This window comes from Peromyscus leucopus, chromosome 2 (assembly GCF_004664715.2).
Source record: "Peromyscus leucopus breed LL Stock chromosome 2, UCI_PerLeu_2.1, whole genome shotgun sequence".
Lineage (NCBI taxonomy): Eukaryota > Metazoa > Chordata > Mammalia > Rodentia > Cricetidae > Peromyscus > Peromyscus leucopus.
In genome coordinates, this window is record NC_051064.1 from 127,759,396 (window position 1) to 127,776,179 (window position 16,784).

The window sequence follows — 16,784 nt, forward strand, 5'->3', positions numbered from 1 at the left end:
GAAAATACCCTTTTATTATTAAGAAATATTTTACTTTTCAGGAACTGCCGCTTTTGGCGGTCCTGTTACTATTATGACAGGACAATAACTAATGCTTTTTTTTAATCTATGACCTAAGTATCCATTCCATTCCTAATTTGGGATTGATATTGTATTCTTCCAAACTAAGTGGATTATGTGAAACTTCATAATGTCCATTTCCTTCCCATTTCCTTCCTTACTAAAAGATCGGCTATTGTGTTAATGACAGTTTTAGAGTTAACAGTTGCTTACCATGGAGTTTGGCCTATGGTAATCATTCAGAAATCAATACTGTATAAGTGGTAGTAATTATTTGTTAAAGCATGAGTAGACTGTATAGTTCATTATATAATTATCCCTGCTTAATGTGACGCCCAGTTTGATAAGGAGATGATTTTGTAGGATCTCTTAATATGAATTAAGTATTGTTTCTATCTCCTACTGAAGAGTCACCCAAATTTAGGTAGCTTTAAAAGTGCTCAGCTTTCCTATACTGAAGTCCAGATCAGTCCTGAGGATGGCTCTATGCTTCATGGATTATCTACATTTCATTACTTATAGTGTGCTTTGTTGTTAATTGAGTAGTTACTTTTTTCTTCAGTTTTGTAGCTACGGCTGGCCTTAGGCTCCTGATCCTTCTGCTTTGGATGTCACACCTGATTGGGCTTTTTTTTCATTGTTGGGTTTTGTTTCTTTTTAAAATCTGTGTATGATTGTGTGTGTGTGTGTGTGTGTGTGTGTGTGTGTGTGTGTGTGTGTGTGTGTGTGATTAGTGAATGAGTGTGCATGCTATGGCATATGTGTGGGTGTCAGAGAACAACAACCATTGTTGGCTCACTCCTTCTACCTTGTTTGAGGCAGGGTCTCTTTTTATTTAAAGCTTGGTATGTTAGGCTGACTTGTAAAGTTCTGGAGATTCTCCTGTCTCTGCCTCCCATCTTGTCATAGGAGCACCAGGATCACATATATACACCGTTGTCTCCGGCTTTCTGTGGGATCTAGAAATCTGAACTCACATCCTGTGGTGATATTTTATTTGTGCACCCCAATAAAGCTTATTTGAGGATCAGAGGAAAAAGATAGCCACTATATTAAACATAGAAGTCAGACAATGGTAGCACACACCTTTAATCCTAGCATTCGGGAGGTAGAGATTCATCTGTATCTCCGAGTTGAAGGCCACACTGGGAACAGAGCCAGCTGTGGTGGCACATGCCTTTATTTAATTCCCAGCACTGGTTAACCATAGAGGTCTGGAGGTCTGTACAGACAGACAGGAAATGATAGAGCTGGGCAGAAAGAGGAAGTCATGTAGCTGGGTGGAGAGAGGAAGTGAGATGGCAGGGACAGAAAGGATATAGGTGTGAATATACAGGAAATGTCTCTCTCTGACGGCTGAGGGTTGGTAAGGTGAGGTTGGCTGTGGCTTGTCCTATTCCTCTGATCTTCTCAGTTTTCACCCCAATATCTAGCTCCGGGTTTTTATTAAGATCGTTTAGCACTTTGTCTTACTATGTCCTCATGATTTTGCATAACAAGCACTTTACCAAACCACTGAGCCTTCTCTCTGGCTCCTTATCTGAAACAATGATGTAATTATGTTTGAACTTACGCTTAAACACATCTTATGTCATTGCTGTCCTAATAGAATTTGGCCCAGAAGCCACTCTATTCTTTGGGGAATTCACTGAGGCCGTCCGCTGAAATGAACGAGATTACAAATGACCCAGGAAGAACAGAGCTTTTCTGCTCTATTAATTGCTTATCTGCTTACAGAATTAAGAATATTATTTCTTCAGGTAATGATTAAATTTGATAAATTTATAGATTTAGTAACATTAAAGATGACCATGATTGGTGTTCTTAATTTTTTATATACAGAATTTAATATGGCCAAAAACCCAAGATTGACTTACTTTTGAAAAATTGATAATAAAGGAAAAAAGTTTCACTGATACTCTTTTTTTGTAGAATATACTTTATGGTTTTAGGTGTAGGAAAAATAAGAAAATAATTACTAATTTTTAAGCTAGTTTTTTTTTTTTTCCTTTTTAAAAGTATTTTATTGTGGCTGGGCAGTGGTGACGTACTTATTTAATCCCAGCACTTGGGGAGGCAGAGGCAGGCAGTTCTTTGTGAGTTTGAGGCCAGCCTGGTCTACAGATTGAGTTCCAGGACAGCCAGAACTATTACACAGAGAAACTCTGTCTCAAAAAAAAAAAAAAAAAAACCAAATAAATAAATAAAATAATTTTTTTTACTATTGTATTTTATGTGCCTGTTTTGTCTGCATGTATGTCTGTGCACCATGTGCATGCCTGGTGCCTGCTGAGGCCAGAATCACTGGAGTCCCTGGAACTGGAGTTACAGATGCTTGTGAACCACCATTAGAGAGTTAGGAATCAAACCCAGGTCCTCTAGACGAGCATCCAGCGCTCTTAACCACTGAGCCATCTCTCCAGTCCTTCAAGTTAGGTTTTGATGATCAGGAGTTAATCAAGGTCAGTTAGATTTAGAGATTACTGTAATCTCTAAATTAGTTCCATGATCTTTTTTTGTGTTATAGTTAGTTGACCTTACATATTCATGGGTTCTGCATTCAACCAACCACACCTCAGAATTACTCAGCAAATGCCAGGCATGGTTTTGCACACCTTTAATCCCAGCACTGGTGAAGCAGAGTCAGGCAGATTGATATGAGTTCAAGGCCAGCCTGGTCTACAGAGCTAGTTCCAGGACAGCCAGAGCTACTGCTAAGAACTCTATCTCAAAACAACAACAAAAAACAAAAACCTTCAGCAAATATAGTTAAATATTATAGAGAGTTTTAAAATTATTTTTCTCAAAGTTTATCAGCTATTTATATGACATTTGCATTTTGTTAGGTATTATAAGTAATCTAAAGATGATCTGTGTGTGGATGTTTAGAATACACATAGATGATATGCAAATGCTGTGGTGCCATTCTATAAGATGGATATGAGCATCTGTTCTGCAGGCGTTGGACATCCTTGGGGGAAGTTTGGGAACCAGTCCCCCAAAGTCATAAGGAGAGTCTGTGCTAAGTATTTGGTGGTTTTTCTACTACTAGACTTTCAGATCATTTGTGTATGTGTGCAACATTCATTGTTTTTGTTTTTTGTCATTAAGGTCTCCAGATTTTGTGTCATAGTTGTAAAACGGCAGCAGTCCCTCAGTATCACGTAGCCATGTCAGATGGAACTATTTGCAGTTTCTGTAGCTCCAGCTGTGTGTTGGCTTTCCAGGTATGATGCCAGGTGCTATTTCATCTCTAGTTCTCTGAGGCATTGGTCTATGGCAAAATGTTGTAAAAAATTATATTGTTTTCTGTTAGGTTTATTTATTATGCGTTTACACGTCATCATGGCATTACTGAGCCGTCTTGCCAGCCATTTTTTTTCCTTTTTTGAGATAATCTTGCTGCATAGCCCAAAGAGGCCAAGGACTCACTATGTAGAAGCTCAGGCTGGCCCCAAACATGAGGCAGTCATCCTATCTCTGTCCCAAATTATGGGATTACAAGCATGCGACACTTGTTTAGTCATAAAATTTTGAATGCAGGGTCTTAAACAAACAAACAAACCCACAGTCTATTCAAGCAATGTTTCAAAGGTCATTTATACAAATGTTTGAGCCTCGCTGTTGGGCTTTCTTATTCAGGGTCCTTGATTCAAATACCCTCTCCTCCCACTTTCTGTCCTTGGCTCTTCTCCCTCCCCCCCTTTTTTTCTTTCTTTTTAATTAGGGTCTCCTATTATAGTCTAGGCTGGCCTTGGAATTTGATATGTAGCCAAGGGTGGTCTTGAACTCCTTATCCAAGTGTTGTTGGTATATACCACCACACTTTTTTTTTTCTTTTTCCTTTTTTTTTTTTTTTTTTTTGGTTTTTTGAGACAGGGTTTCTGTGTGTAACCTTGGCTATCCTGGAACTTTCTCTGTAGACCAGCCTGGCTTCGAACTCAGATCCACCTGCCTCACTACTGCCCATCTTCACCACATTCATTTTTGTTCTCTCTTTTTTAAAAGAATAGAAGCTAGAATGTGTTTTGAGAGGTGGTATGGTAAAGAACAAGAGCTTATTGGGGCTCAAGTGCCCCTTGTGTCTTTGGCCAGAAACTTAATGATTCTTGGTGTGGAATTATAACTCCCTCTTATTCCTGGGTAGGAGGATGGATGGATGCCTCGTGTATCCACTATCACTAGCCAACAGGAGTTGGTTGGTGATATGTTTAAGGCTTGGGAAAGGCATCTTAGGGAAATATGCAGGATTCTTTTGTTCTAGTCACCTTTGAGTGTTTAATTTTTTAAACCCTTCTGTTCTGGAAGGTATGCCACTGAAATTCTGTTAGAAGTAAAATTAAAAAAAATATATTTGAACCAGGCGGTGGTGGTGCACGCCTTTAATCCTAGCACTCCAGAGGTAGAGGTAGGTGGATCTCTGTGCGTTCAAGGCCAGCCTGGTCTACAGATGGAGTTCCAGGGTAGCCAGGGCTACACAGAGACCCTGTCTCAAAAAATGAAAAACAATAACAAAAAAGTTTGTGGCATGAATTTATTAAAAAGAGAAAATGAAAACAATTAAGTTACATTCTGTCTTATTTGGTAAACTCTTTGCTTTGTATTGGTTCAGAATGTATTTAACAAGCCAGAGGGAACGAACTCTTCATTGGCAGTCATATCTCCGGGCCAAGAGGTGACGAGCACAGCCTTGCAGTCTGCAGTGTCAGCAGGAAAAGGGGCCCCCGTCTCCCCCTCGTTCAGTAGCCCCATCAGCAAGCCTGCTGCAGCTGCTCTCGAGACTCTTGCTAAACAGTCCCAGCAGATCGCTTTGACCAATACGCTCATGAAACTCAGGTGTGAGCATTGTAGCCATCTTTTTGCCACAAAACCAGAGCTGCTTTTCTATAAGGTAAAGAGACGGCAAGAAAGAAATAGGGGGTAAACCATCCAATGAGAGCATTTCTAGTTTAACAGTTCCTTAGTTTGTGTTGACTTAAAAATATATATTTATTTTGTGTATATTTGTGTATTCATAGATGTGGGCATGTTATGATATGCATGTGGAGCACAGTTTGCAAGAGTTTGTTCTCTCCTTCTCTCATGTGGGTCCTGGGATCGAACTTAGGTTGTGAGGCTTGGCAGCAGGTGCCTTTACCTGCTGAGCCATCTCACTGGTCTGGAAAAAGACTTTTTAATTGTGTGTGTGTGTGTGTGTGTGTGTGTGTGTGTGTGTGTGTGTGGTGGGTGGGCCACAGGGACATGTACATGTGAGCACAAGTGACTGGAGACCACAGGCATTGGATCTGCTAGTAGCTGGAGTCATAGGCAGTTGTGAGCAGCCTAACCTGGGTGCTGAGAATTGAACTCAGGTCGTTTGCAAGAGCAGTACTCTTAACCACTGAGCCATGTTTCCAGCCCCTGTGTAGTTAGAGCTTAATGACATTTGTTGTTTGTTTTTGCAGGGCAGAATGTATCTGTTTTGTGGCGAGGCTTGCTCTGATGAATACAAAAGGAAAAATAAAGTTATGGCGTTGTGTGACTACTGTAAGATATATAAAATCATAAAGGACACTGTGCGGTTCTCAGGGGTTGACAAACCATTCTGTAGTGAAGGTAAAAAAGAGGTTCAGTATTACTCACACAGTATGTAGTAGAGTTCATATTCATGATTTTTTACTTTTCAAAAACTTTTCTTTTGTCAGGCAGTAGTAGTGTGCTCCTTTAATCCCAGCACTTGGGAGGCAGAAGCCGATGGATCTCTGTGAGTTCATTGGTCAGTCTGGTCTACAGAGTGAGTTCCAGGCAGCCAGGACTGTTACACAGAGAAACCCTGTCTTGAAAAACCAAAACCAAACCAAACCAAAAGAAACCCTTTTCTCTTATGAAGCATTACTTGGACATTCTTAAAAAGTTGAATTTATGCTGTTTATACTTACTACACCTTAAGATTTGTCCTTTTAAGCATTGCAGTAATCTCAGCAAACAGAAACTATAATTGAATTAATAGCATTAGTAGAGAAAATCTTGTTAGCTAAGACATCAGATTTTTATTTTTTGTTCTACTTGTTTGTAAAGTGTGAATTTAAACCATTGTTGCTATTTGGTTTAGGAAACTTATACCTTTGACTGGGCGGTGGTGGCGCATGCCTTTAATCCCAGCATTTGGGAGGCAGAGCCAGGGGGATCTCTGTGAGTTCAGGGCCAACCCCTTCTACAGAGCGAGATCCAGGACAGGCACCAAAACTACACGGAGAAACCCTGTCTTGAAAAAAAAAAGGAAAAGAAAGAAAGAAACTTATACTTATGATATTTTTAATATGGATGATTTAATATTTAGAGAATATTTAAATGTTAATTTTTGTTTTGTGACTATGGAGATTATCCTGTCATATAGAGGCAAATAATTATGTCAGGAAACCAAACTTAGGTCTTTTGAAAAAGCCTTCAACTGCTGAGCAATCTCTTCCACCCCACCTCTTTTTTTTTTTTTTTTTTTTTTTTAAAGAATCTTAAGTAGCTCAGTCCCGCCTTGAACTTGACACGTAACTGAGGCTGCCCTGGAATTTCTGATCCTCCTGTCTCCATCTCCCAAGAGCCGGGCTTATAAGTCTGTACTGTCAACACCTGGCTAGAAGTCAGCTGCAACACCATGGACTCTTGTTTCATGCCTTGGAGCTAATGTGTGTCTGTCTTTTCCTTTCATCCTTTTTGGTGGTTAGTTTGCAAGTCCCTTTCTGTTCAAAACTTTGGAGAAAGATGGACAAACTACTGTAAGATGTGCACATACTGTTTCCAGACATCTGCAAATTTTGTGGAAAATCGACTGGAAGGCAAGCTCCAGGTTTTCTGTTGTGAAGAATGCATGTCCAAGTTTACAGCTCTGTTTTATCAGGTAAATAGAGCATGTTCTTTGTCTTTCTGAAATATGTGCGAATCATTTCAATTTAAATATGTTCCAATTACGTGTAAAAAAAATGTGTTTAGAGTTTAGGATTTCTGGAGGTCCCTTCCCCCACCTCATCCGGATACTGGGATTTGAATTTAGGATCTCATGCCTGTTAGACAAATGTTCTACCACTGAGCTGTATCTCTAGCCTGACATTTTGTTGTTGAGTAAGGATATGTGTGCTTTTTTATTCTTTCTTGTAAAGTGTGAAGACCTTGTTTGTGACTTTTAGGTTAGAAATTTACATAATGTTGTCTTAAGTGGCTCTCTAATTCAGGTTACTCTGAGGAATTTAAAGTCATACCTTGTCCTCCCTTCATAGGTCAAGTGACAAACTGATAGTCTTGCCTACTTTCCTATTTTTGAAAGGCTTATAGTGATGAGTATAATTAAATGAGCAATAATACAAATCTGGTGCTCCTTCTTTGCTGTTTTGTTTATTCCCAGTGTCAGTCCTGAGAGCTGGGTGTATTACTGCCAGTTCATAAATAGAAAGAGAGTAGTCTCGAGAGGTTAATAGCATGCCCCTGAGGAAGCTAGTAAATGCCAGCTACACCCACAGCCGTCTAGTGAAATCAGTAACCACTTAACACTGAGTGGAATTTTCTTTCGGAGGAATATAATATGTTTTAACCATTATATGGTGAAGGACCAATCACAGTGCTTAAGAAAAGGTACTTAATTAAATATTTGTTGAGTGACTCTGTCTTTATGACTCCAAAGTTCATACTCTTTCTCTGTATGTTCCTTCTTACTCTTACATAATACAACCTATCTTTATATTCCTTCATTAGTAATTTTGGAAACAAAAAGAGCAACTTTTAAAAAGTCAATTTCTAGGATGTCTTATATGGAACAAATAATAAACTTTGTATTTAACTGCAGTATTTTAAGTGGGGAACCTTCCATTTTTATAATCTCACTAAACTCATAAATCGTTTTCATAGTGTCTCTGGTTTACAGTTAATAGTACCTTTTTATAATTATAATCCTTCCTTGTCTTTTGCTCCTCAGATAGCCAGGTGTGATGCTTGTAAACGTCAGGGTAAACTAAGTGAATCCTTGAAATGGCGAGGCAACGTCAAATACTTCTGTAACCTGTTTTGTGTCTTGAAGTTTTGCCATCAGTACAGTACGAATGACCCAGTTCACAAAAAAGGTAAACTTAAGCTTGGCTGATGGGCTCTTTAAGTCAGTGCTAGGATGTACTGTCAGCATACTCAGTGGAAATCCTACAGTAAAAGCAAAATTTCACTGTATTCATATAGCCTGGACTTCCTTAAAATTTTCTTTAGGGTCTAATGATGGTCTGTTCTGGTTTGTTTTCTGTTGCTGTGGTAAACAGTATGACCAAAAACAACTCAGAGAGGAACGGATTTAGTTCATCTTCCAAATCTGAGGTCACACTCCATCCCTGAGGGAAGTCAGGGAAGGAGCTCAAGGCAGGAACCTGGAGACAGGAACTGAACCGAGACTACAGAGCAGTACTGCTTACTGGCTTGTTCTCCATTGCTCCCTCAGCTTGCTTTTTTATACAACCCAGGACCACCTGCTCAGGAGGGACAGTGCCCGCATGAATCAGTAATCAAGAAAATGTCCCACAGACTTGCCTACAGGGTACTCTGATGTAGGTATTTTTCTGAATTGAGGTTTCCTCTTCCTAGATAACTCTAGCTTGTGTCAAGTTGACAAAAGGCCATCACACAGTCCTTGAGAGAAAATTAATTCTGATGCTTTTTTGCTGCCATAAACCAAGAAGTTAATAAATAAATATATATTTATTTTATAGGAAAATTTAATTTGATTAAACTTATGTGACTATATGTAACTTATACTAAGGGATGTGTACTACTCAGGTATAATTAGAAATAAAAATTAAAAAGAGGGCAAACGAAGGGATAGGATGTAAGTGTGTTAATATGGCTGCCGTGGCGGGTGTAGAATTTGATGCAGAACTTGCTTGTAGCTAAAGAAAAAAGAGAAGCACATTAATTATTTCAGAAAAAATAAAGTAGAGCAGTTCTTCATGGGTATCAAAGTTTTTCCTGAAAAATAACTTTACAAGTAGGACAGCTAATGTGTTCAGAAGATTCAGAAGACTGGATAGGAGGAATGCTTTTAAAGTCTTCTCCCAGTCCTACTTCCTGAGGCAGAGACCCTGGAGAGACCTTCTGATCAGAGCCCCAAGCCCCACATAATTGTCAGGGTTCCCAAGCTTCTGCTTCCTGGCTCTTCCCTACCCAGTACTCCCTTTATATGTTTCTCTCCTAAGCTCCGTGTTAGCTAACCCTTCCCTAGGACTAGTCAGGATGGTAGTAGAATATTCATTTTATAATACAGTTGAGCTAAACCAGTTGGAGACTGTCGGGAGAGGAAGGGGGTGAAGGAATGGGAGGGAAAAGAAAGACAGATTCTGTTGGTTTGTTTCCTGTGTAAAGCAGAAGGGGAATGATTGCAGGGAGAAGGGGACAAGGAGGAGCGAGAAGAATTAGTGTGAGTATTAGCAAAACAGAATGATAAACAATATGAAAATGAAACCTATTGTTTTTATGCAAGAGAAAGACCAGTGTTACATGGGGGGACAGCTCCTCATTGACTTATAAAAATTGTCATGTTAAAGTTTTATTTGAAACAAGCTTAAGTGTAGGGTCTTATACCCACTAACAGAAACTCCCAGTTGATCCCAAACCTGGCATTTTACCTGTTAGCTATTAAAATTATTAGATTTTGGGACATCTTATATGGGATTTAGATTGTCCTTTGAATCTAGAGTTTTACAAAGCCAGACTCTTTTTAAGTCCGGTGAACACTGACTTCATGACAGTCACCTGAGCTAACGTTAACACAGAGTTAGAACTTTGTATTGCTTCCTGAAACACTGCTTGTTCAACAGCTTTATTCCTGTGTGTAACCCTTTTATTTATTCTATGCCTTTATTGTTTATTTTAATCAGCATTTATTTTATTGCTTATTTTTATGGAACAATTCACGAATTTGTATGCAGGGGCAATGCTAATCTGTATCATTACACTTTTTTAGTAATTGTGCTCCCAAAGTCAGTATCAGTAATTATTCCTAAGACGCAAAGTGCTTTGACGACACTCCCTCCTCCAAGAGTTGTTACAACACCAGTTATAACCAGTGTGATATCGTTGGCAAAAATACCTGCTCTCCAGCCTACCAGGAACACTAACAGTGTTTTAACAGGTATGAGACATTTGGCTAAGAGACAAGTATTGCCTAGTCTAAGAGTTCTTATTGGTAATGCCTTTCTTTATATTATATGAGGAAATTTGTCCCCACTATGTGGGGTGACTGGCTAGTAAACGAAGAGGGATAAGTTGGAAAGGGAGGGTGTGTATAGTTATTTTTTTTTTTTAAGGATTCTAATGGGCTGGAGAGATGGTTCAGCAGTTAAGAGCACCTGCTGCTCTTGCAGAGGATCTGGGTACAGCTCTCAGCAGTTACTTGGAGCCTCTAATTGTCAGTAACTCAGTTCCAGGAGATCTGATGTCCCCCTTTGGGTTCTATAGGCACAAGGCATGCATGTGGTGTACATACATTACCTGCAGGCAAAACACTCATACACCTAAAATAAAATAAATAAACAAAAAGAATTTGAAAATTTTAATATACTTGCCTCCCCCCCCCCCCTCGCCTCCGGGGTGGGTGTGTGGTGGGTGTATACTTATTTCTGTATAAGTGGGTGGGCATGGAAGCCAGAGGTTGGTGTTAGGTCTCTTCACTCTCCATCTAGTTTTTGAAAATTTAAATTTTGTTTTTTATTATTGTATGTATGTGTGTGATATATGTGCACAAGTGTTTGTGGAGGTCAGAGGACAGCTTTTGGGCATCAGTTCTCTTCTTCCCCTTGGGATCTAAGGATCAAGCTCAGGTTTTCAGGTTTGAGTGGCAAGCATCTTAACCTACCGAATCTATCTTGGTTTTTAAGACAGGGTCTCTCTGAACCTGGAGTTCACTGATTGGCTAGGCTAGAAGGGTCAGTGAACTCTATGATCCTCTGGATCAGCTGGGCTTACAGATGCAGAGACATGCCTGGTATTTTTGTTTTTAAACATGGGTTCTGGGGATCTGAACTCATGGCCTTATGTTTGTACACCAAGCACTTTACCCACTGAGCCATCTGGCCAACCTCCACTCTTTGCTTTTTCGTTGGCAGGCATTCTAATAAAGTAGCAGAGGGCCTGAAATAGGGAGTCCTTGCCTTTATTAGGCACCACAGGTGTCTCCTTGGACCATTTTTTGAGAAATTCTGGTCCAGATTCTAATCCACCTTTGTGAGAGGAAATGATGCGAGTTTCAGTGTTTACTTATGTATATTGTGGGAATGACAATGTGTGTTTTGATTCCTAACAGATGCAGGTCCTAAAGAAGCAGGAGAGATCATTGGAAATGTGAGTTTTATTGTTCATGTTACCTGATAATCCCCCACTTAGTTGGGTTTTATTTTGTTTATAATCTAATACATAAATACATATGCATATAGATAGACACATATATTACACAATTGCTTTTCTCTTTGTAGCTTATTCTTTTCAAAAGGTTGAGTGGTAACACATTTTATGTTTTGAATCATATTGTTGGATCATAGCTCATTAATAAGAGTATACTCTTGATTTATCTTACTGTTTGTATCAAGATTCCTGTATTTGTTTAAGTCCTTGCTAACTGTTGGCTGCTTATCTTTCCTCTTTGGGACGTTCAGTGGTATTGTAGTTTTGAACTGTGTGAGACTGAAAATAGTACAAAGTGCATGTGAACTTAATCTCTCACTTTATGTCTCGAATTTGAAAAATGTGAAAATTTCCCCAAATTTAAATAATTTCAAAGAATGAATAATTTCAGATTTGGCAGGCTATAAGGATCACAGGCTGTGCTGTTGTAGTCCAGTGTCAATCATCACTTCAGCAGGAGAAGAAAATTTCCATCATCCTTTGTCAGTATCACATGTTTGATCTAGCATATACTGTGTTAATGAATTAATGATTTTGGTGACCATTTGCTCTTGATATAATTAGAAGTCTTTTTTGTGGGGGGTTGGGGGATGTTTCGAGACAAGGTTTCTCTGTGTAGTGCTGGCTGTTCTGGAACTTATTCTGTAGGTAGGCTGGCCTCTACCTCCCAAGTGTTGGGATTAAAGGTGTGTGCCATTACCACCCAGCTTAAAAGTCTTCCCTATGTCATTCAAGTGTTATAAATGGTGTTGCTAGGGCTGAAAATGTGTCCCACATTCAGTGTCTTTGGAACAGAAGTCAGAGATGATGAAAATCTACAAGATGACCAAACCACTGCTCTGGTATCTAGGTGCTGTTAAGCTAGGAGAATGTATCCTGCACAGTAGGAGAAATAATACTCAAAATCCCAAGGCAGCATAGTAAACTAGGCAAACTACTTGCCTAGCTTAGAAAAATGATAGCCAGGCAGTATAACAGAGTAAGTGGAAATCCCATGGCAATTCCAGCCTGAATTATTTTTGATGAAATGAAAGGAAATAGAATGTCAGAGTGGGTCAGCAGGTAAAGGCACTTGCCATACACACTTGGCCGTCTGAGTTTGATCCTCAGAGCCCATGCAAAGGTGTAAGGAGAGAACCAGCTCACAAAGTTGTCTTCTGGTCTTCACATGTGCATGGTGGTACTCAATGTCTCCACATCATATACACAAGCAAAGATAATAATAAATAAAGTACACTTTAGAAGAATGGAGTGACAGTGAGGCAGAAGTTTTACCGTCTTAGTGATCTTCCTGGATTTAAAACCCATTGAGGTTTCAATATATAAATGAGTAGGCAGGCTGTACTTGCGTCACATTTGACCATATATCAGCAATTACTTTTTGTTGGTTTTTGTTTTTTGAGACAGGGTTTCTCTGTGACAGCTCTGGCTGTCTTGGAACTTGCTCTCTAGACCAGACTGGCCTTAAATTCAGATCTGCCTGCCTCTGGGATTAAAGGTATGCGCCACCATGCCCAGCAGCAATTATTATTTTTGAAGTTAATGATCCAAATATGGGTTGCTATTCCATAGTGAAAAAGCAAAAGATGGGAAATATATCTGTATATCAGAGATCCTTAGTCAGGGATTCAGAGCACGTTCAGGTCAGTCTTTAGCAGAAGTCTTGCCTGGAGTCACTATTGTAGAAAGGTAGCTTGTCCAGTTTAGTCCTCCTAACTCTCCCAGTATTTATCATGTTGGAAGATGATACTGTCTGATTATTTTCAGACAATATACTCATTAATGAAAGTTACTAAATTAACTTGTATACATTTATATATTACATGTTATATACTAAATCATTTTAAATTATGTGATTAATCACTTGTACCATTAATAATAATTATGTCACTAAATGTACTTGTACAAGTAAGATGTTACTGTATAAAATTAATAAGTATTGCTAACATGTATTTATAAAAATGTCCTATATAATTTCTAACAATTTGTAGTACTGGTTACAAATTTGTGTACTCTGAGAATTCATCCTTCTACTTTATGTATGTGGGACAGTTAGTCTTGAATTATGCTAGTTTTGAATTATTCAGGTTTTTAGGAATATAGGCCTCATTTAATACAGTTGTCCTATATATGTTTTCCCCATGTGGAATATTTCTGTTATTCACCTGTCATTTAAACTGTGTTACGGGGTGGGAGGGTGGGGGGCGGGGGCGGGGTGTGTGTGTACTGGAGAGATGGCTCAGCAGTTAAGAGCACTTGGGCCACTCCAGTCCCAGGGCATCCCGTTCCCTCTTCTTGTCTCCATGGATACCACGCATGCATATGGTGCACAGACATACATTCCGGTAAAATGCTCATACACAAATAATAATAAATAATAATAATATACAATACTGAATGTTGTTTGGAAAAGACAATTAACAGAAATGAACTTAGAATCACTGTTTAATTAGATTGGCCAAGATAAAAATGAAGGACAATGAAGGCATTCTCACATGTTGCTGATAGGAGTATGAATGGGTAAAATTATTTCAGAGGATTTCAGTAGGAACTGAAGCTTTAAAATGTAGAGCCCGATGTGATTTGTAATTGGTTTGCATTGTTTGTAATAGCAGAAGCTTGAAACTCAATTTTTTCATCAGTGGCTGGGGCCATAGATCACTCTTGCGTTATATGAGTTGCCCAAACATACTCCTACACAAGCAGAGTCTGAAATGTGCCCCTTCCCATTCCCACATCTGTTTACATAGCCTCACTGGTAGTAGAGTGCCCTGCACAAGCATACAGAGGCCTTGGTTACGGGTAAGTATGGTATATTCATGTAATGGAGTACTATGCCTGTGTTAAAAAGAACAGGGCCTGTATGTACAGGCTTCTGGGAAGAAGGTGGCGTGGACACTCCCATTTGTGTGGTAATACACATCTGTATCTGTTTGTCCACACATAGAGAATATCCTGGAAAGGCCACCAGTAAGTCAGTGATTCCCTCTGAGAAAAACTGATTAGGGAAGAATTGTAACAGGCAATTATTTCCAGTTGTCCACTATTTGAGCCTTTGAGTTTCCTGGCACATTCATTTGAAAATGTGGAGTTTTTGAGATAGGGTAGCCTTCACTATGTAGTTCAGGCTGCACTTGAATTTGGGATTATACTTCTGTCTCAGCCTCCTGAGTGCTGTGATTAGGGATGTGTATCACTTTGTCTAGACAAAAATGTGGAGGTAATGGTGGTGGTATTTGAGACAGGCACCTCACTGTGTAGCCTTGGCTGTCCTGGAAGGCACTTTGGAGACCAGGTTGGCCTTGAACTCAGAGTTCAACATTAACCTCCTTAGTGCTAGAATTAAAGATAAGTGCACTATGACTGATGACTGATTTTTTTTTAATAAGAAAATGGTAGAAGTTATGATGGACTTATTCATAGGCAATGGAATATAAGTAATGTTACATGTGAAAAATAACCCTCTACAGTAGGCTAAGTATCTAGTGACTTGAGAAATAGCCTCAAGTAAAATGATCTGTTGACTAGGTATTAGAAAATGAGCTCATGTATATTGCTTATGGTCACACAATTAGAACTTTTTGAAGAGCATTCTGCCAATGCCATCAGAATTTAAATCAAATGCTTGTGAATTGACAGTAGCACTCAGACTTTTATTCCATAGATACACTAGCATGTGTAGGATGAATTTATGCGTAAGGACAGGAGTCATGGCATTGTTTGTAGTGGTACAAGGTTTATATTGTTTATAAGAACAACTCTTGTAGTTACTGCTGGCTCATTTAGTAATAGAATACTACCTGAGGGGCTGGGCAGCTCCATGCAAAGTCATGTAAATATGCCTCCAAGGTAGCTTGCTAAGAGTAGGGTCCTGAAGCTTGCCATATGCTGCCATTTGTAGTCAGATGCTACTGATCTATCAGAAGCTGGGAGCAGTGGTTATTTTCAGAGTTGAGTCTGGGTAGAGGGCAGTCAGCCATGTGCACACTTATTTCCCTTTAATTTTTCACTTAAATGCAGTATGTGTGAGTCAGAGGACAACTCTGGGGTGTGGTGTGGTGTGGTGTGGTGTGGTGTGGTGTGGTGTGGTGTGGTGTGGAGTCTGTTCTTTCCTTGTACCATAGAGATCCCAGGGGTCAAACTGGGGATTGAACTCAAGTAGTCAGGCTGGATGGAAGAGCCTTAATAGCTGAGCCATTTCATCCAACCAGGCTTGCTCTTTTGAATAATTCAGAAAATCAGATGTTGCTCCTCCCACATTACCCTTTCTCCAAGCAGTCACTCTCCAATTCCTAACCATGCCTTTTCCTCAACAGCTCTTTTCACTATTTAGATTTCTAAGTTTGTTATATGATTATTTTACTTGGTTTTTGTTGTTGTTGTTTGTTTTTGTTTTCAAGACAGGGTTTCTCTGTATATCCCTGGCTGTCCTGGAATTCATTCACTCTGTAGACCAGGCTGGCCTCTAACTCAGAGATCCACCTGGGCTCTGCCTCTCAAGTGCTGGGATTAAAGGCTGTGCCACTACCTGGCTTCTTGTTTGGTTTTTATGTCTCCTTCTCTGATCAGGATTTTTGTTTGTTTTTTTCTGTTGTATCCCCAGGACTTAAGACAGTGCTTGGCTTATGGTAAACATTTAGTAAATGTTTACGAAAATTTCCTTTCTGCTCTGGTCATTTGAAATTCTCCAGGCTCTTTTTTTTTTTTTTTTTTGGAGACAGGGTTTCACTGTGTAGATTTGGCTGTCTTGGATCTCACTCTGTAGATCAGGCTGGTCTCAGACTCAAGAGATCTGTCTACCTCTGCCTTCTGAGTGCTTGGGATTAAAGGCTTCTGCCACCACCTGGCCCAGTTGAGATCTTTAATCAATAGAGATTATATATTTTGTGGAGTCTACAATTGGATCCATTTTTTTTTTTTTAATAATTAACCATATCAGCAACTGTTTGTTCTTTATTTGGCTATTTTGCTCATATTTTAGGCAGAATAATTTGTGTGTGTGTGTGTGTGTGTGTGTGTGTGTGTGTGTGTGTGTACGCATATGTGTGACTAGCAATGGAACCAAGGGCCTTACCCATGCTAGACATATCCATCTTCCAGAATATTATTTAAAAAAAAACAATAAATGGAATCAATGCTGATTAGGAGAATTAGGAGTTAGTGGTTATCTTAGTTACTTTTCAATTGCTGTGACAAAACACCGTTGTTGTTGTTGTTTCTTGGCTCTTTTAGGGCCCACTACCCAGCTCCCAAATAGATCACATACAGAAGCTTATTCTTACTTATAAATGCCTGGCCTTAGCTTGGCTTGTTTCTTGCCA

At 39.3% G+C, this 16,784-nt stretch overlaps 1 protein-coding gene across 8 annotated transcripts in view; it reads left to right on the forward strand.

Moving 5' to 3' along the window:
• Positions 1 to 16,784, forward strand: part of Zmym6 (zinc finger MYM-type containing 6) — a 47,267-nt gene that overhangs the window by 24,508 nt on the left and 5,975 nt on the right. For 3 of the 8 annotated variants that reach the window (XM_028861619.2, XM_028861617.2, XM_028861620.2), the window contains exons 6-13: positions 1,670 to 1,820; positions 3,172 to 3,287; positions 4,673 to 4,951; positions 5,505 to 5,655; positions 6,762 to 6,934; positions 8,003 to 8,147; positions 10,028 to 10,195; positions 11,366 to 11,403. In XM_028861619.2, coding sequence (XP_028717452.1) covers positions 1,670 to 1,820; positions 3,172 to 3,287; positions 4,673 to 4,951; positions 5,505 to 5,655; positions 6,762 to 6,934; positions 8,003 to 8,147; positions 10,028 to 10,195; positions 11,366 to 11,403 — 1,221 coding nt within the window. The remainder of the gene's footprint in view (positions 1 to 1,669; positions 1,821 to 3,171; positions 3,288 to 4,672; positions 4,952 to 5,504; positions 5,656 to 6,761; positions 6,935 to 8,002; positions 8,148 to 10,027; positions 10,196 to 11,365; positions 11,404 to 16,784) is intronic. The other 5 variants (XM_028861622.2, XM_037202940.1, XM_037202938.1 and 2 more) reach the window with 4 other exon arrangements.